Here is a 19,912-nt window from a genome sequence, read left to right on the forward strand (position 1 = left end):
AAGTAATTTGCTAAAAATTATCAAAGAAGATTTCCTTAGAAGAAAGTGACTGATGATTTTTGTATCTCACCCTGGAGCCATTAAGCTCTTGTAAAAGAGATCACTAACATCTTGTTATAGGTGAGGCCTTGTATGCTAACATTTTCTTAATCGAGATTGGTTGCTTTCTACTTTACATTCCATCCAATGTGGTGTGTTACTTCTGGAATATCAGTGGTGTAGGGTATGAGATATCACTCTAGGAATTCTAAAATTTTGAATGGGGTGATAAAGCTGAGTTAAATTTTTAACTGGATTGTGACTTTGGGGTCCAGAAGCATCTTTGTAGCTTGTCGATCTCTTCTTTTTTTTTTTTTTTTAATTGAATCACCATGTGGAAAGTTACAAAGTTCTCAGGTTTATGTCTCAGTTATACGATACTCAAACACCCATCCCGTCACCCGTGCCCATATTCCACCACCAAAGACCCTAGTATACCTCCCACCCCCGCCCCCCAACCCCCATCCCCACCTGCTTAGTTGATAAATCTCACTTAATTTTCACTTTACCTTGATTACATTCCATATTTCAACACAACATTCAGTATTGTTGGAGTTTTCCCCCAAGAAAGACAGCCCTACTGCCAATGCAGCATTTGATAATTAGTTTTCCATTGCTGAGACTGGAAAGATATGAAGTCCCGTTGTTTCAAGTACATAGAATTTTCCACCTCTCCTTCCCACGCCACCAAGTTCGTGCCTGCTTAATGAATAGTCCTCATATTATGGCTGACACCACGCTGCCCGAGGAGAAAAAAGGATATTTCCAGTCCTCAGCCGGCATGGGGCTATGGCTTAGTTCATTCTAGAGACATGGTTGCAAGTAGTTTCTGGAACCGGAAGTAGTCTAGTTAGGCTCCAGATTCTGGTTGATCAGCAGCATCGTGGCCACACAAAAGTGTGGCCACCTGGGTCGAGTCTCAGCAGAGCATGCGCTGGTATCGGCCCGAGACTTCCCAAGCGTCCCGCTGTTCCAAGTTTATAGTTCTTTTTTTTCCCCCTCCCATTCCCGCGCCTCTAAGTTCATGCCTGCTTAATAGACTTCATAATATGGTGGACACCACACCGCGTTTCTCCCAGAAAAGGGAAAAGAACCAAGAAAGAAGGATATTTCCTCACCTCGGCCGGCATGGGGCTTTGGCTTAGTTCACAGTCTAAAGAAATAGCTGCTACTTTGATTACCTTCAATATTTCAACAAAAAACTTAGTACTATTGTTTGGAGTTTCCCGCCACAGTAAGACCTGCTAGAAAGGAACCTTTTCACATTGCTGACAATCAAGAGATATTAGGTCGTGCGGCTGCCTAATATTAGGTTTTGGATTTCTATATGAAGTCCAGGGAAAATTCTTTTGGTAATTGCATCACTGCAATCTTTTATTTCCCCTTCTGTGGTGCTCACATGATGGAGGAGCCTGGAGAGAAGAACCGTGCACCGCTGGCAGCGCATGGGCCAGTAACTCCGATCACACAGTTTGGAGGCATTTTGGGGGCGCTGCTCGTGTCCAAAGTAGTTCAGTTGCCTCCGGGGTCGAGCTCACGCGGCGGCAGAAAGGCTGTCGATCTCTTCTAAGATTTATTCATGAGTCTCTGGATCACGGCTGGTTAATGAGCTTATATGGCACCAGAGGCATGACTGCCAGGCTCCCAGAAGAACAAGGGAATGGAAAGACGTTACCCATCCCAGACTCTGTGAGAACCTGGAGATTTCAGTCATGAAATCCACATACCTGGGTCTTCAACAGATTCATTTATGGGTAAGGCTTGTCCTAAATCTGTGGAGTTTTGCTGTTACATGGCAGCGATTGGCTTATGGAGGGTTTTGGCTGCAGCTGCCAGGGCCCTGTTTGGGTCGGTGGTGGGCTCACCTGCCCTCTCTGGGGTGCCCCTGGTGTGACTCCTCCTCGCACAGGGTCCGGAGGTGGCTCTGCTTGCTTTACTATTAAGTTGGTTTTGTTTGTTGTTTAGTTTTGGGTGCTATCTCTGGTGGTACTCAGGGCTTCCTCTCTCCTGGCTATGCTCACGAAACCAGATATTGTACTCAGGATCAAACCAAGGTTAGCTGTGTGCAAGGCATGTGCCCTACCTGCTGTACTCTCTTGAGCTCTGCTGTTGAGTTTTGTTATCTCCTGGTTCTGAGAATCAAACCTACGGCTTCACACAGGCTAGGGAATTTATGTGCCACTGAACTGTATCCCTCACCCCACTCCTTTTTCTGTGTGTTTTTTTTGTCTTTTTGCTCACACCAGGAGTGCTTAGATATAGCTCCTGGATCTGTGTTCAGGGATTGCTACTGGTAATACTTGGTAGACTATGAAAGGGATTGAACCTAGGTCTTCTGCATGCAAAATATGTGCTCATCCTATTAAACACTCTCTTATGTAAAAAAAATTAAAATTTGTAACCATATGATTCAGAAATTCCAATCCATGGTAGCTATTCCAAGAATAGAAAAAAAAACTAATTAAAAACATATGTGTACACCTATGTTCACAGAAACATTATTTACAATGGCCAAGATCAGGAAACAACCTACATATCCAATAGATGAGAGGCTAAAGAAATTTTGGAATAGACACACAATGGATTACCACTCAGTCAGCTATTCAAAAAAGATGTATTCTGGGGCTGGAGTGATAGCACAGCAGGTAGGGCATTTGCCTTGCACATGGCTGACTCGAGTTTGATTCCCAGCATCCCATATGGTCCCTGAAGCACTGCCAGGAGTAATTCCTGAGCCCATGAACCAGGAGTAACCCCTGTGCATTGCTGGGTGTGACAAAAAAAATGTGTTCTTACATTTCACTATAAATTGGATGGAACTAGAGAGTGTTGTGTTAAGTAAATCAAAAGCAGAGGCAAAACCAGGGTGATTTCATTCATATGTGGTACGTTAAACAGAAACAAAGAGATGTCCATTGAAAACACCTAGTTTCTAGTATGAGTTGAGGATGCCATTCAGGGTTCTGAGCCGACTAGAAGAATCCTTGGACAGTTGTGGGGGTTACTGGCACTTTGCTGGCAGTTATGGTGTGGTATCTTTGTACCTCTAAAACATAAAATCATTTTACAATCTTGTAAAGCAGTCATTGTAAAAATATGTCATTCTACAGTACACTAAATATAGGGCCTACAAACAACCTTGGAGTTTTCTATATATCATCTTTCCATTGCTCATCTTTCTATCAATATTATCTATCAAAGGAAACTAAGTTTCACTGATGGAAAAAGCTCAAATCATATCATGAGTATATATGTCCAGATCCATAAGACATCCCTTATTTAGGGTAAGTTTATCTTTAATTTTTCATATCGATGAAAGTAGACAGAACAGTAGAAAGGACAACTAGTTCCCATAACACAGATTCAATAACTATCAACTCATGTCAATCTTGTTACATCAACTTGCAACATCTAGTTGTTATCTTCCACATTGTGCCTACATATATGTGGGCTGCTCTATAAAATGCCATAGGCTGGATGCTTAAAAATCATTTGTTCCCCATCATTTCAGACAGGCACTGGAAGATTTGGTGACTGGTGAGAGTTTGCTAAGAAGATGAAATGTGAATTAAAAATGCTCGGCTCCAATTCTACATACATTACATACTAATTCATTGAGCTTAGACAAATCACTGCCTCTGTAAGCATAAATTCCCTCACCCACAAAAGAGACAATAATAAAATGAATTAATCAAGTTATTTGTAAAATTGCCATGAAAATGCTTGCTTGTACAATACTGTAAAGGTATTGAGTTATATAGTAAAACATAGCAAGATTTATATTTCAAATACTTACAATTTGTTGGTATAAACCATGCTTTGCTTTGGCCTCAAGCTGATCACAAACACTTTATTTACCAAGGATTTTGCACTACTCACCTGGATCAGGGTGATCCTGAAGTATATTGGAGATGTTAATCTTCTACCTATAACATACCCTTTAAGATCTGAAATGCTGTGACTTTCTGTGCATGTTGAAGAGCAGTCCAATGACCATCTGCATTAAATCATAAGACCAGGCTAAAAATATGCATATGTACTAAGCTGCCCCTTGATTTGAATGCACACTAAGGTTTTTGTACCAGGTTTTTACACTCTGTGCCTTTGCTCATGCCGTTGCCTCAGTATGAAATGTCATATTTCCCACCCTACTGATGGAAATAAAATTCAACCCCAAGAAGTCTTTCCTGATTTCATGGTCACCTCCACCAGTACAGGAAACCTCTTCTGTTGCATTAGGATGAATCTTGTAGAGAGTTAATACAGTGGGGTTCAGGAGAGTATTAGGGAGCCTGCACATGAGGTCACACTGCAGAAAGGGGGAGAGAAAAATGAACCAATAGGGTAGGGGAAGGTGGGAGGCAGTAGCAAACAAGTAAAAATAAAAATAAAGAGCGTCCAGAGTCTCATCACTGTCTTAGAACTTTAATAAATGGATTAGATTCATTTTGTTGTTGTTATGTGTGTGTGTGTGTGTGTGTGTGTGTGTGTGTGTGTGTGTGAAGAACTGGTTACGGGCATGAACCTCCCAGCACCATCTGGCACTGTGTAGCTGACCATGCGTGCATCTGAACCTTTTTCAGAGTCAGTTGCTCTGAAGCAGCAGCCTCTGCACTCTCACCTCTTAAATGAACTCTCTCACGATTGTGTACCTGTGGCTTCTTCCACTGAAAAGTCCTTTCGTGACTACCTCTGAAAATCCTGCTGATTCCACAGCATCCGTCTTTAAGGGTTGGTGGGGGTCTCTGTCCAGATACCTGGGTCACTGGAGCTGATACTGGGGATAAAACATAGGAGCAAGGAAAGAGAAGTATCCTGACTTGGCTCTTGTTTTCCGAATCCTTGAGTGTTTGATGCATACAGGAAGCCAACCTTCCCAATTACACCCAATAGTCAAGTCTGCCCCTTACCAAGGAATACCATGTATTAGAAAGCAGGGCCCGGGGATCTGTGTTTGGACCATAGTAGCCAGGCAGGAGCTGAATCTTCAATTCCAGAGGGAGGGACTTGAGGAATGCTACAGAGCTAAAGCTAATGCTTTGTACTAGCTGACCCTCTCCATCCCTACACTGCATATAGACCTTGGAGCATCGCTGGTAGTAACCCCCAGTACAGCCCCGAGCAGTTTGGTAGGCCCCTCCCACAAAAGCAAAACCTTCCCCTAAAGGGCTCATTTATTTATTTTTTATTTTTTAAAAGGGTTTATTTTTAAAAAATAAAAATTAGGGGACACAGTAAAACAGCAGCAGAGGCGCTGGGAGAGGGGCAGCTAGTGGGAACCTAAGAGTTGTAAACTATCCCCCTGCAGCGCCCGCAAAACCCTTCACCCACTAAACTGAACCCAATCTCAGCGGCTGTCCGGCGGGATTGCAGCAACACGCATTGATTTCTGTGTAAGTCATCCCAGATTCCAAACTTGGTGCTTGCCTGGACTTTAGGTCTGGAATGGGACTGAACGCGGGCCTGCCTGCAGCGCCGCGGGCCGCGGCCCCGCCCCCGCCCCCACCCGCAGAGTGGGGGGAGACGTGGTCGCTCCCTTCAGCTCAGGCTTGCGGGGGCGTGTGCACCGCGCCGCATCCCGGCCCCCGCGCCCCAGCGGGCAAAGACACGCACCCGCCGTGGCCTGGGCAGTCAGCGCCCCCCCACCCCGCCCCCCGTAGCCCCAGCCCCTCCGGCCCCGCCCCCTCCTTCGCCCCGCCCCGGGCCCCGCCCCTCGGGCCTCGGCCCCGCCCCGCCCCGCCCCGTCCGCCTCGCTCCGGGCCCAGCTCCGCCCCCGGCAGCTCCCCGGGGGTCCTGCTCCCCGGCCGCCCCGCGCTCATCTTCCCCGCGCCCGCCCGCCGCCGGCCTCCGCGTCCCTCCGCTCGCCGCGCTCCCCCCCCACCCCGGCCGTCTCCGAGCCCGTCCCGCCGCCGAGCCGCCCCGACATCGGTAGGTGCCGCGCGCGGCGCCCGCCCGCGACTCCCCGCGCCCGTGCCCGCGACTGCCCGCGCCGCCGTCCCCCCCCCCCCCCCCAGCCATGGCATCGCCGCCAACAGGTAGCAGAAAGCGGAAAGTGGCCGAGGCGATCGCTGCCCGCCGGGCCGCCCTGGACTGGGCGCCGGCGCAGGGCGCGGGGCCGCTGGTGCCCTGGAAGCCGCGGCCGCCCGCGCCCAGCCGCTCGCTCGTGCGCTACCTGCTGGCCCGCGAGGTGGGCGTGCGGGCTCTGCCCGGCCGCCGCGCCGCAGAGAGCGAGCTCGGGGGCTACGCGGTGCACAAGCTGCCCGAACTGCTGACCGAGCGCGAGCTGGCCCTGGGCACCCTCAACAAGGTGTTCGCGTCGCAGTGGCTGAACGCCAGGCAGGTGGTGTGCGGCACCAAGTGCAACACGCTCTTCGTGCTGGACGTGCAGTCCGGCCAGATCTCGCGCATCCCGCTCCTGCGCGACCGGCTGCCCGGGCTGCCCCGCGCCCAGCCGCTGTGCGGCATCCACGCCATCGAGCTGAATCCGTCCAAGACGCTGCTGGCCACCGGGGGCGAGAACCCCAACAGCCTGGCCATCTACCAGTTACCCGACCTGGACCCGGTGTGTCTGGGTGACCGCCTGGGCCACCGGGACTGGATCTTCACCATCGCCTGGATAAGCGATCAGACGGTGGCGAGCGGCTCCCGCGACGGCAGCGTGGCTCTGTGGCAGGTAGACACTGACCTGATCAACAGTCGGGCCAGCGACGCTTCGGGGCTGCCCGTGTACGCCCACATCCGTCCCCGGGACATAGAGACCATTCCCAGGTCGCCCACCAACCCCTGCAACCGGAAGGTGCGGGCCCTGGCTTTCAGCGCCAGGAATCAGGAGCTGGGCGCCGTGTCCCTCGACGGCTACTTCCACCTGTGGAAAGTCCAGAACAACCTGTCCAGGATGCTGTCCTTCAGGCTGCCCTACTGCCGGGAGAACGTGTGTCTGGCCTACTGCGACGAGCCGTCCCTGTTCGTGGTGGGCTCGCAGTCCCACATCTCCTTCCTAGATCTGCGCCAGGGTCAGCAGAACATCTGGCCCCTGTGCCCCCGAGAGGGAGGTACAGGCGTGCGTTCGCTGAGTTTCTACCATCACCTGGTCACCGTGGGCACCGGCCACGGATCCTTGCTCTTCTATGATGTCCGTGCACAGAAGTTCTTGGAGGAGAGAGCCTCGTCCAGCCAGGACTGCTGTCCCGGACCCTTTCGCAAGAAGCTCAGGCTCACCTGTGGCAAAGGCTGGCTCAACTACAATAACCTGTGGGTGAACTACTTTGGCGGAGCTGGCGAGCTCCCCAATGCTCTCTACACCCACTGCTACAACTGGGCAGAGATGAAGCTTTTCACGGCCGGGGGGCCTCTCCCGTCAGGCCTCCACGGGAACTATGCGGGGCTCTGGAGCTAAGGAATGCGGCCCGGCCCTGTGTGCTCCCAGTGTCCAGATCTACTTTGATTGATGTACCTTGCGAACTCCTCATTTTCCTTCTTCCTTCTGTATTTGTGATTTTATCGCTGCGTGGCTTTTGCCTCCCAGTGGAATGCACCCATCTTAACCTCTATAGGCAGAGAGAGAGGGAAGAAGGAAGGGAGGGAGAGAGAAATAGAGAGAGGCACAGAGACAGAGACAGAGAAAGAGAGAAACAGACAGAGACAGAGAGACAGAGAGAAAGGAGAGGAGAGAAGAAGAGAGATTGGGACTGAGACTGCGGGCAGTCAAAACCTTGGCTTTAATACTTTCCTACACCTTTCTGAAAGATCATGCTTTTGAATTTGTATACAGATAAGGATTGAGTAATTCATATTTTGTGTTCTCTCTGAGTCACTTTCATATTCTATGTCTAATGCTATATACTAGTATATACACACTTATGAACATTTTCTTTTGTTTTTATTCCTGTATGAAAATGGTACTGATTTTTTTTAAGTTACTTTGTTACTGCAAATGCCTGGTTTCTTCAGAGTTTTTAGTAGCAGTGTTTACATTATCTGTTCTGGTGAAAGAACCGTAGATTTATAGCACTGTTCCACTTGAAAAATACAAGTTCTTAGATTACCATCTTCGGGAAACATTCCATTTCAAAATGTAATCTTAGTCTTTATAGTTTTTTTTGTTTGTTTTGTTTTGCTTGTAGTTTTAAAAGTTGTTGGTGCTAAATCTATTTTTAAAAGTTTATTCTTTTGGCAAAAGAGTTCCTATGGAGTCTTGGTATACCAAAACTTAAATTTGGTAGAACACCTTAGGAATATATTGATTCTGCTGATTATATGTTCTGAATTAATCTGAGAATTTAATCAATCTTTTTTGTTTTCAACCAGTATTTAGGTTTTTGTGACCTTTTGCTAAAAAGATTCTGATGGCTAAAAAGAATGTGATTTTTTTGTGTTGTTATAAAAATGTGATTTTTTTCACTTTGTGCCTTAAGTATACTATCAAGACTTGTTTGAGCATTTCTGTTTAAGCAACCTGCACACTTTGACTTTCATTATTCAAGGTAGGGGTTCTTAAGTGTAAATGTAGAATAATGTAAGGCAGGCTGGACAGAATGTGTATTGATCCAGAATATAGACTATTTTTGTTATTGCTGTTTTTTATTACCAAATATTTTGCACATTTAAAATGTCCAGTTCTGCTTAACTAGATCACAGGGGAAAAAAGCTGCAAAGAAAATTGAGCCCAGTCTAGATTTCATCTGAGGAATTGTAAACTTATTAATTCAAAATTAGTAAGACTTTATTGCTAAATTTCAGAGATTCTGAATAAAAATATACTGTTCAAATTAGTGATGTAATGACTTTCACTGTAATACAGTATAATGTATAGTTATCAAGGGCATAGGGAATTTGGTTTAAGTAGATGAACTGGAAATCAATAGTATACGGGATTAAATAAAATAATTTGCAACTCAGATAAGTGCAAATTGTGGATTGTTTAAAAACTAGGCTGTGCTTCTCTGTATGTGCAAATATTAGAAGTGATAAAGGGAGTTTTACCCTTTTCCAAAGCTGGCCAGCTTGGTCTGACCTTGTGCTGACCCATGGTATTGTGGCATGCCTGTTTTTTCTTAAATACTTTGGCACTTAGATGTTCCCTTAGTGTCCATGCACTACATGCTATTCAGTTAAAAATATAAAGCATGTAATATAATATGTGACACGAAAATTGACTTAAGAAATAAATCAAACTTTTGTTTACATAGTTGTTTTAACAGTTTAGATAGTTGTTCTTATATACCATTATAATTCATTTCTGCGTATGTACTAACCTTCAGCTCAGTTGTAAATGCATTGAGAGCAAAGAAAATAACCATCATCATTATATTCTCTTTGCAAAGAATATAACTGTCATCTTTATATTCTCTTGTTTTTCCAGGTATGCCTAGCAAATCTTAGGCAATCAGTAAATATTTATGGAGTGAATGTATTTGCCTCTGTAGACCTGAAGTTGAAGACAATAAAAATATATACATAAATACATAAATTTGTAAAATGATGAATACCATTGAGTCCTGTTGTATTTTACATACTACTCGCTTTTCCTTTTTTAAAAATAAATCCACATATCCAGGTCAGGCTATGGTGTTTTATATATTTATAAACACATGGTACTGCCCCATGGCAGTGATTCTGATCTTTATTTATCAACATGGTCCATAACCACTCATAAATTCCATGTACCAGAGGATAGAATAATATGTAAATTATGGATGACACAGGAGTATAATAGTCTCCAGATAGCACTTTTATTTGAAGATTTCTTTTTAAAAATTTTTTATTGAATCATTGTGAGATAGTTACAAGCTTTCATGTTTGGGTTACAATCCACAATGATCAAACACCCATCCCTCCACCAGTGCACATTCCCTACCACCAATATCCCCGGTATATCCCCCCTTTTCCACCCTCCCCCTGAAGATTTCTTTAGAATAATTGTTCAGAAATTAATTTTGATGTGTTTTTTAAATTATAGCTTATCTTTTTCAAAGAATTGGAATTGGAGCATTTTATGCCTCAAACTTTATTATCAGTGACTTTATAAATTATAATACCTAATTGAAAATAATGGCATATACACATGTATGTATATTCACATATATACACAATTGCTAAAAAATTCACTAAATATGCACTGTATCTTTTTGTAGTTTATAGAGTATTTTAAAGATATTTTGTCAGTATTTTGGGACATCATTAGGGCATTTTTCAGAAGAAAACCCATTCAGTGTGGGGGTGCTTTTCTCTTTGGGAGTGGCACATGCCTAGAAAGGCTCTGGGCTTCCTCCTGGCTCTGTGCTCTGTGAGCAGGGCTCCTTCCTAGACGGGATCCGGCGACCGTATGTGGTACCAGGAATTGAACCCCGCAGGAAGCATACCCATTGTGCTATGCTCTGGCTGTAGGGTGGAGAAGTGATAATACATTGGGTAGCGTTCCTACTTTGCACCGTAGCCCACCCGGGTTCAGTTCATTCCTTGGCACCCAATATTGATTCCTGAGCCCAGCCAGGAGGGGTTCCTGAGCACAGACCAGGAACTAGCCCTGAATACTACTGGGTGTGGCCCCCAAGCAAACAAACAAACAAACAAACACACAAACACACAAACAACTATATACCTTTACTACTTATGTATTTATACTAAGCTGAAATTAAAATATTTTGACATGCTGTCAATTGGGGCCACAAAGTTGTCTTTGGAAGTACAGTAAACCATATATGCTGTGAGTGCAATGTCTTTGGAAAATAAACCATGGACTGTATTTTCACAAATACAGCCAATTAGAATATACAAGTTGATGCAGATATGTATGTAAAAATTGCCTATCCCCGTTGCCTACAAAGCCGTAGTTACCGGCTGCAGAACTCATACAAGGGTTAAGGCCTTGCACGCTCCAATCAGGTTCAATCCTCAGCACCACATAAGATCCCTCAGCACCACCAGGAGTGATCCAAGTACATAGCCAGAGGTAAGCCCTGAGCACCACTAGGTGTGGCTCCCAAGTCAAAACAAAACATTAAAGAAACCTTAGTTACTTGTAGCCATGTATAAAAACTTGCTACATAGTCTCATACTTTTCCTCCTGATCTTTGCTGACTCAAGTTCATGTTTCTCCCATTTACTCTTTAGAAAGTGTTAAGTGTCAATTTTTCTAAGGGGTGGGTATTTACTAATCATGGGTATCCACCGTGAGAAACTGAGATGATTACGCAGAAAAAAAAATCATCTTAATCTATTATATACTAGCTTTCATGAGAAGTACAACTGCATTCTCTAAAGGTTGTTTTTTATTCAGCTGCACTATAGATGATCTCAAAACTTTCATTAAGTGCTCGTTAGAGTAATTTTTGAAAGGGTTCCCAAGCTCTCCCAGATACTTTACTAACTCCTAATCTCTGCAATAGTTAGAAAAAAATGTGCGCATCACTAGTAGTCTTAATACACTAGCCGTTTGTGAAGTATCAAACTATCTCATTGGGCCCAAGAGATAGTTCAGCGTATGGCAATTGCCTTCTATCCAGCTGATCCTGGTTTAACCCATGACACTCCTGCATTTCATACCCAGAGCACTGCCAAGAGTGGTTCCCTGAGCCAGAGTCAGAATATGTCCTGATCATCACTGAATGTGGCCCAAAAGCAACCCCCCAAAAGAAAAAGTTTACTGGTTCATTGTAAACATTTATCGTGTGGTGATAATCTGACAGCATATTTGCTTATTTCAGTGATTTGCAAACATGGGAACACATTAGAGCCACCTGTATATATTTTGGCTTAAACTCACTTACTGAAAAAGAATTTCCTTCTAAAAAATTATTTTTTAGTGTTTTAAAATTAATCTACCATAAACATATGAAACAGTAATCATTAAGTAGGATGTCTGTCCTAGAGATTTATGTGTAGCAGAGGAGAAATATACTTAATACATTAATCGCACAAAAATTCACTAATTATAAAGAAAACTATAGCATTGAGGTTATATACTACAAAGATGAAAACATGGGAAGAACTGCAGCTAACTCTGCTGAGGAAGTCATGGAGGACTCTCAGGAGAGGTAATGAAAAGAAAAACAGAAGTGGAGAAAGGTAATATTGGTTTGAAAGTGCAATGTAAAAGTCTGTGATATAGAAATACACATGTACATAAGATCATTGAGAAGGTTAGAGCTAAGAACACAGGATGGGCCCATCACAATAGAAATGTAAATTGGGAAAGGAAAAGGTCTTGGGGCTGGAGAGAGCACAGCGGGTAGGGCGTTTGCCTTGCACGCGGCAGACCTGGGTTGATCCCCAGCATCCCATATGGTCCCCCAAGCACCGCCAGGAGTAATTCCTGAGTGCATGAGCCAGGAGTAACCCCTGGGCGTCGCTGGGTGTGACCCAAAAAGCAAAAAAAAAAAAAAAAAAAAAGGACTTGGCTCTTAATACAAAAATCCACTTACCTTTTGAAAGTCCACACTTCAATAATACATTGATCCCTATATGCTTTTCACATAGTACATAATTAAGGTCATGCAGTTTCCAAACGTGTGTTTAGTGAATACTAAACACTACTTAGTAATCCCCAAAAGCCACATTTTGTCTTTTCATTTGGTAATCAAGTAATTTTTCATTCTGGGGGAAAAGCTCCCAAGCAGTTAATTCGGGGTGGGGGAGGGGTGAGGGGGGAAAGGGGGACATACCCTGTATATACAATCCAGTAATGCAGTTGCTCAGACACTGATTCATAGCTGAACCACACACAATGGGATCGCCCTCAGGCCCAGTGATGTTAGGTGCCACCAGATCCCAATGGTAGTTATCAGGAACCTTTAGCGCTATACCTAAAGTACCCCAAGGTGCTGAGGCTTGAAATTGGGGCCTCACACTTCAGCCCTCAGAGCTGTCTCCTGGCCAAATAATAAGCTTTTACAATTTTTCAAATACAATTATATTAACCAACAGAGTATAAAGGATTTTAAATCAAAACAATATTCCTATTTTTAAAAAGTGAATCAATCTATATTTTGGTTAGGTGTAAATGTGCATCCTTTGTAGAATATAGGGCATTTTACAGTTGAAAGCTATATATTGATGATGATTCCTTCCTTACAAATTACTTTTTTGTTTTTCCATTTTGAAGGCACAATTCACTGAACACATTGATGATGTCAATGAGAGCAATGATGCTATTTTCACCCTTTCTAATGCCATTATTGTGCCATTCTCTGCTTCAACCTAGGGCATTAATGTTTCATGTTGATTAAATTTTAACATCTAAATTGCTCTTTTATGTTACACACAAATGATAATCTTGAATGCTCCATTCAGAGGCCAGCCACTTTTGTTTCCTCTAGGCTTCTAGAAAATTCTTCAGACAACATCCCCTAGCATCTCAGAAATAGCTCCTTTAGTTTCTCCTTCTTTACTTATGTCTTAGAGACAATTTTACACAGCAGATGCCTTACTCAGCATTTGCACATGAGCACGTATTAAAAATGGAACCATATATTCCCCCATTGACTTAAAATTTTTACAAGTGCCATTTTTATTTTGGATTGATTTCCAATTTACATTGGTTTCTAACACATTCACCCTGCCTCCACCTCTGAGACATGCAATTCAGTCTTCAAATAAAGATCAAGTGATGTAATGATTCCAATATTTCAAAGGATATTCTTGAGGTTTAATTTCAGAATATCACAAATTAACTCTCATTTTATTTTGTAGAAAGCAGACATTTCCTAAAATAGGAGATCCTGCCACTTATTTTTTTCTGTATTTATGTATCACACACCAAAGCAAATTTTAAGATATTCTTTTATGTCATACCTAAAGGAAAATTCATTTTTCCCTCTGGCTTTTCTTTATGAAGTTTGCCCTAAGTATATGTGATTTGCTTGCAGATATCCCCAGGGAGTGATAAATAACCTTTTGTTTTTTCTTTGCTTTTATAAAATGTCAGTTTTTCTTTGCTTTGGGGCCCCACCTGGCAGAGCTCAAGGCTATGTCCTAGCTCTGTGCTCAGAAATCCCTCCTGGTGAGGCTCCATGAGTCATATGGGGGTGCCTAGAACCCAAAGTCAGCCGCTTGCAAGGCAACCGCACTGCCTGCTGTACTATTCCTCTAGTTCCATAAAAAATTTGAAATATTTTAATCAGTTTTAAAATGTTGTAATGATAAAGTGAGTTTAGTTCCAGAACTAAGAAGAATGTAATGCAGATGTCCTTTTGACTGCTTAAACATCAGGAGCTGATTGTTTGTAGGATAACATTGGTTTGTCCTTTCAGCCTTGCCACATGATGCTTAGGTTTATTTAGTTACTCCCATCACAGTGCTCCCATTCTTCTGTCTTTACTTGTAACTTCTTTCTTTGTGCTCTGTTGACTTGTAAGTCTTGTTTTTCTCTTCTCCTGAAGTCCTTTGCATAATTAATTCAAAGCAATGTCCATTTTGTATGGACACAAGAAGACAGTCAATGGTATGCTTTTGTGACTTGGGAGTTAATTGAATGATATTTTCCTCTTGGACATCTGTTCTCTGAACTTAACCCTCAGTTGCCCTTACTTCCTAGCACCCCAAAAGCAGGGTCCCTATGAAGGACTGGATGGACCCAGGGCAAGCTGTAAGCTATGTGCTACCCTTGCATTGAAATGGGCCTGGCCAAAGGGCCATAATGCTTAATTATAATTTAAGAGCATGGTCATGAACAAATTCTGTCATGATCCAAACAGTAATAAATATATTTGGACCCTGCTAGGGTTAGGAATGATTAATTCTGCCTGAGCACTGTAGTCTGAGTCTGTAGTGAAATGTTCCCAGGGAGTCATTCTACAAGCCTCAATGTATCTCTTACTGTGTCCATACAAAATAACTATTAAGAAGTAGACTTAATATGTTAATTAAGATGTTAATTAAGTTATTGAACTAAGGAAAGGAGAAAAACACCCTAAATGGTTATTTTGCCCATGAGCAAAGGAAGGGCTTTCTTATATTGATTTTGTGAGTGGGGTGTGTGGCTATCCCCAATGTGGAGAGTTGGAGAGGGAAGAGAGGGAGAGAGAGAGAGACAGAGAGACAGAGAGAGAGACAGAGAGAGAGAAAAAAAAGACCAGGGCAGCAAGATGGAGCACGGAGAGACTAACAAGGGGGACAAAGGGAAAAGAGAAAAGCAGTATTTACAAGTTAACAGAGCACAAGAAAGAGGTTACAAGTGAACACAGAGAAATGGGAGTACAGTGATGGGAATAATCCAATAAACCTAAGCTCCCTGTGACAAGGCAGAAAGGACAAACCAATGTTATCCTACAATTGTTTATTCATTTATTACATACTTATGAACGTATATAACTTCATTTGTGGAAAAATATATATAACAACATTTTAAGTAGTATTGGTAGTATTAAGTGTATTTTCATTGTTTTTCTGCCAATCTCTAAAATACTTTTATTTACATCTATTACCAATCTCCCATACCTCCCTCTTCACTAATTTCTGGAAACCATTGTTCTACTTTCTCTCTATTCAAATTTGACTTATTTATACCTTAGATAAGTTGAACCATACCATACCATTTGTTACAAATGTCTTATGTCACTTATTAGAATTTCCTTTAGATTAATTAATGTTGTATGTAGCACGTGCTAAACTTCCCTTTCTTTTAAAGGACAGATGATAAATCCCACATTCTGTTGTTCACTTATCTGTTCTTAGGCTTTGGATTGCTTTGATTTCTTATTGAGACTCAGTACATAAACACAGGCATGCAGATATTCATTCCAAATTCTGCTCTTAATTTTTGGTATGCACAAGAAGTGCTAATACTGGTTTGTAATGTAATTATGTGTAGAATTTCATTTTTCCATAGTGTTGATAACATTCCATTTATTTATGTTGCTGAAACCACTGAGATTGCATCCTCTCCCTCCTGCCACCATAGAAGTGGTATGAAAAGTCACTAGTAAGAGAGCAGTTGCAAAAACAATACTCAACGCCAGCTTCACACTCAGGAGAGAACATTTTATGTCTTCATCATGGTTTCTGGTGCTCTACATGTTCAGAGAAACTTCTCTAGTGACTATAGATATGATCCCTGAAAATATATTCTATATTCCATTTAATTTTTCCATTAATAGTCCACAAGGATTCCAATTTTTCCATGCCCCCCATATATATATATATATATATATATATATATATATATATATAATCTGCTGTTGTTCTGGAATGTCAGGGAATGTTCTTGAATTAGTTTCCATGTATAACTGATTTATACATAGTCATATACTAAAAATGAAAGATTTGAAGCACAATCCTTCCCGGGTCACTCCTGTCCTGGCTTGGGGGATTTTGCTGTGCTCAGGATTCAGTCAGGGGCTCCTTCATGAAAAGAATGTGCTCACACCTCAAAACTATCTTTCTGACCCCTCTAGCCCAATCATTAATTATCAATAGTATACTACATGTGGAACTTAAAATATAGCTGTCGTTATTGTGAGAAGTTATGATGATTTAAGTATGGAGAAAGAAGTCTTGAAATGTGTCACTGAAAAGCACTTTTTACAGATATTCCTTGAAAACGTGGCAATAGGGGTGGGGTGGAGAGATAGTACAGTAGGTAAGGCACTTGCCTTGCAAGCACTCAACCCAGATTCAATCCCTGCCACCCCATAGTGTACCTTGAGCTCTTCCAGGAGTAATCTTTGAGCATAGATCCAACCCTGAGCACTGCCAAGTATTCCTCTTCCCCCAAAAAAGTAAGGAACTAGCAAAGTTATTTTATTTTGTTTTATTTTGTTTTGTTTTGGGGTCACAGCCAGCGATGCCCAGGGGTTACTCCTGGCTCCGCACTCATGAATTACTCCTGGCCGTGCTTGGGGAACCATATGAGATGCCAAGGATCAAACCCAGGTCAGCTGCATGAAAGGCAAATGCCCTCCCCTCTGTACTATCACTCTGTCCAAAAACTAGCAAATTTAAAACCTAGTATTTAAATATAATTAAAAGCAAATATTAAACATAATTTAAAACCTGGTCTTTGAACTATCACTTTTTTTCACCTCATGTATTAGCAACTTTACTGAAAAGAGAGAAAACCAAACCCCCTCCCCCCCTTCGAGTTCCTGGCAGTGTGGTCCTCAGACCCCAACACTCTGGACATCCTGCAGACAGAAGAGGGGGCCTAGGTGAGAGAAGTGAGGGGTGAAAGGGCCTGGAGGCCCTAGCCACACTGTGGCAAGTCAGGGCCTGGGTTCCAGCCACCCACACTGGAGAGTGAGCAGTGAGCCAAGACCCTTCTACCATTTATGAAAATTGCCACTTTTCAATTTCTCCACACATTTAATTTCCAATCTATTTATTGGAATGCCCCTAGTGTTTCTATCCGGATGAATGGGAAGTTTTACCTTAAACGCTTGTAAAAACTCTCCCAGGGAGGCTGGGCAAGAGCCCCGGTGGCTCTCCCCATTCAGCGCCTGGGTTCGGGGCTTGGTGGGAGGCCACTTGCCCAGCTGGGGCTGCCCAGGCCATGGGACAGACGAAAGAGGAAATGAGGGCCAAGCTGGTTGATTGATCAGTTGCCATTCATCCATTCTCTCCACACACCTGTTCCAGTCTCTCTGAGCTCTTCATTCCAGTCTCTCTCTGCCCCTCATTCTCATCTCCTACTGTCTCTCCCGCTCATCTTTCCGTGCTCCATCTCACAGCCTGGGCTCTCTCTCTCCTCTCTGGATTCTGACTGTGACTCTGACCTCTGGATTCTGACTGCTTCTCTTCCAAAGACTCCCTGACTCCCCTTTTCTGCCTCTCCCCACTTATCTCTCCACCCCTTACCCTCTGGGCCCAGCTACACAGAGTCTGGTAGCAAAATCAACATAAGAAATCTCTTCCTGACTGCCTATTAGGCTCAGGTGTGGAAACACCACCTGGGGGTATTTCTCTCCTCCTAGCATCTTAATTAACATCTTAATATTAGTTATTTTTGTATGGGCACAATAGGAGATATGTTGAGGCTTTTAAGGCAACTCTCCTGGGAACATCTTTCCACACTCAGACTACAGTTCTCAGGCCAGATTAATCATTCCTAACCCTAACAGGGTCCGAATCTACTTATTACTTTTTGGATCATGACAGCATCTGTCCATGACCAAGCTCTTAATTTATAGTTCAACATTAGATACTTTGGCCAGGCCCCTCTCGATGCCAGGGTAGCACACTGCTACAGTCCATCATCGGGACCCTGCTTTTGGGGGTGCTAGGAAGTAAGGGCAGCTGAGGCTTAGGTCTAGAGAACAGATGCCCAGGAGGAAAACATCATTTAGAGTCAATTGACTCCCAGGTTACAAAAGCACTTACTGTCTTCCTGTATTGCTTTGAATAAACTATGCAAAGGACTATAGGAGAAGAGGAAAACAATATTTACAAGCAAAAAAATATTTACAAGTCAACAGAGCACAAAGAAAGAGGTTACAAATAAACACAGAGGAATGGGAGCACTGTGATGGGAGTACCCCAAGTAAACCTAAGATACCAGTGGCAATGTTATTCTACAAATGCTATTCTGTTTTGAGGAAGAAATCCTTTATTAAGAACCCATAGCAAGGAGGTAGAAGCGTTAGGAAAGTAAGGCTCTTACCTTGCATGTGGAAGATCTGAGTTTGATCATCTGCACCCAATAAGGACCCCTGAGCTTTTCAGGAGTGATCCCTGAGCGTTTAGCCAGGAATCACCCCTGAGCACATCATAGTGTGCCACCCTCTCCCCCCAAAAAAACACAGAACGATATAATCGATACTTATCTTCTGCACATGGATATAAATGTCTTAAAAGTGTCTTAAAATTGACCTTAATCTGAAATTTCTTAGCGATGGAGGGGAGGAGGGGATGAGCTCTAAATAGAGCAGATGTTATTTCCAGTGGTAACTGATAGAACCAAACATTATGGAAGTTTTCAGCAAGTGAAACTAATTTTAACCCAGTGTTGAGTGTATTGCTACAAACTGTCTTCTATTATACAGGCAGTTATACAGATCAAATTAAGTCATAAATAAGAATCTATCAGTAAAAAATAAATATTTCAGATAGCAAACTCTTTGGGAATGCAAGCTCAAATTTCTATGCATCTGGAAGATCTAATCTTAGTTTAGAGCATTTTATTTTGTGGTTTTCTATAATCAGGAACATATATATGTATCTATGTATATACATATATATGTGTGAGTGTTCAATATGATTCTGATGTATAAGTATTGTTAACAAACTTAATGCATTGCCACCAAAAATTCCAGAAAGATTACATGTATTTCATTCACCTTTAGTATTTGAACAGTGAAATTTGATATTTACCAGATTACCACTTACATTTCTGAACAGTAGTCCACCATCAGATTGTATGTATTGCAGAGAATAGTAAATAATATCCTGGCATAAGATAATGCTTTTCTGTTTTCCACCTTCATTAACTTTTTTCTTTTTTAAAATTAATTAATTAATTACAGACTTGCAAACTTTCATGATTACATTTCAGTCATACAATGTTTGACTACCCATCCCTACACCAGTGCCCATTTTCCACCAATGTTCCTAGTATCCCTCTGGCCATACCCTCCCCTTTCCACCCCCTATATCTCTCATCTCTCTCTGGCAGGTACATTCCTTCTCTCTCTCTCTTTCTCTCTTTCTCTCTCTCTCTCTCTCTCTCTCTCTCTCTCTCTCTCTCTCTCTCTCTCTCTCTCTCCGGTGTTATGGTTTGCAACACAGGCACTAAGCTGTTGGTTTGAAGGATGTGAGTTATTGTTAAACTGATTAGCATTAATCTTTTTAAAAATATAATTTTGATTAGAAGTAACCCGAAATATAAATATTCTGAATTTGAACTTTTATAAATGTACACTGCCACTTTATAGCAACTAGTTCT

General features: G+C 42.7%; 1 protein-coding gene, 1 non-coding gene and 1 pseudogene across 2 annotated transcripts; 1 reads left to right on the forward strand and 2 right to left on the reverse strand.

Moving 5' to 3' along the window:
- The first annotated feature begins 5,881 nt into the window (after positions 1–5,881).
- LOC101555371 (DDB1- and CUL4-associated factor 12-like protein 2) lies at positions 5,882–9,472 on the forward strand. Its single transcript, XM_055122149.1, has one exon. The coding sequence runs from the start codon at positions 6,056–6,058 to the stop codon at positions 7,433–7,435; it is 1,380 nt and encodes a 459-aa protein (XP_054978124.1). The 5' UTR covers positions 5,882–6,055; the 3' UTR covers positions 7,436–9,472.
- A 6,427-nt stretch (positions 9,473–15,899) lies between these two features.
- On the reverse strand, positions 15,900–16,106 carry LOC129400337 (small nucleolar RNA U3). Its single transcript, XR_008627596.1, has one exon. It is a non-coding gene; the product is annotated as a small nucleolar RNA U3 (small nucleolar RNA).
- A 1,126-nt stretch (positions 16,107–17,232) lies between these two features.
- Positions 17,233–17,331, reverse strand: LOC129400254 (small nucleolar RNA ACA64; annotated as a pseudogene).
- Between the last annotated feature and the right edge of the window lie 2,581 nt (positions 17,332–19,912).

Source organism: Sorex araneus, chromosome X (assembly GCF_027595985.1).
Source record: "Sorex araneus isolate mSorAra2 chromosome X, mSorAra2.pri, whole genome shotgun sequence".
NCBI lineage: Eukaryota > Metazoa > Chordata > Mammalia > Eulipotyphla > Soricidae > Sorex > Sorex araneus.

Excerpts from the sequence above, each read along its gene's own strand:
- LOC101555371 (XM_055122149.1), top strand. The coding sequence starts at position 6,056 with ATGGCATCGCCGCCAACAGGTAGCAGAAAGCGGAAAGTGGCCGAGGCG.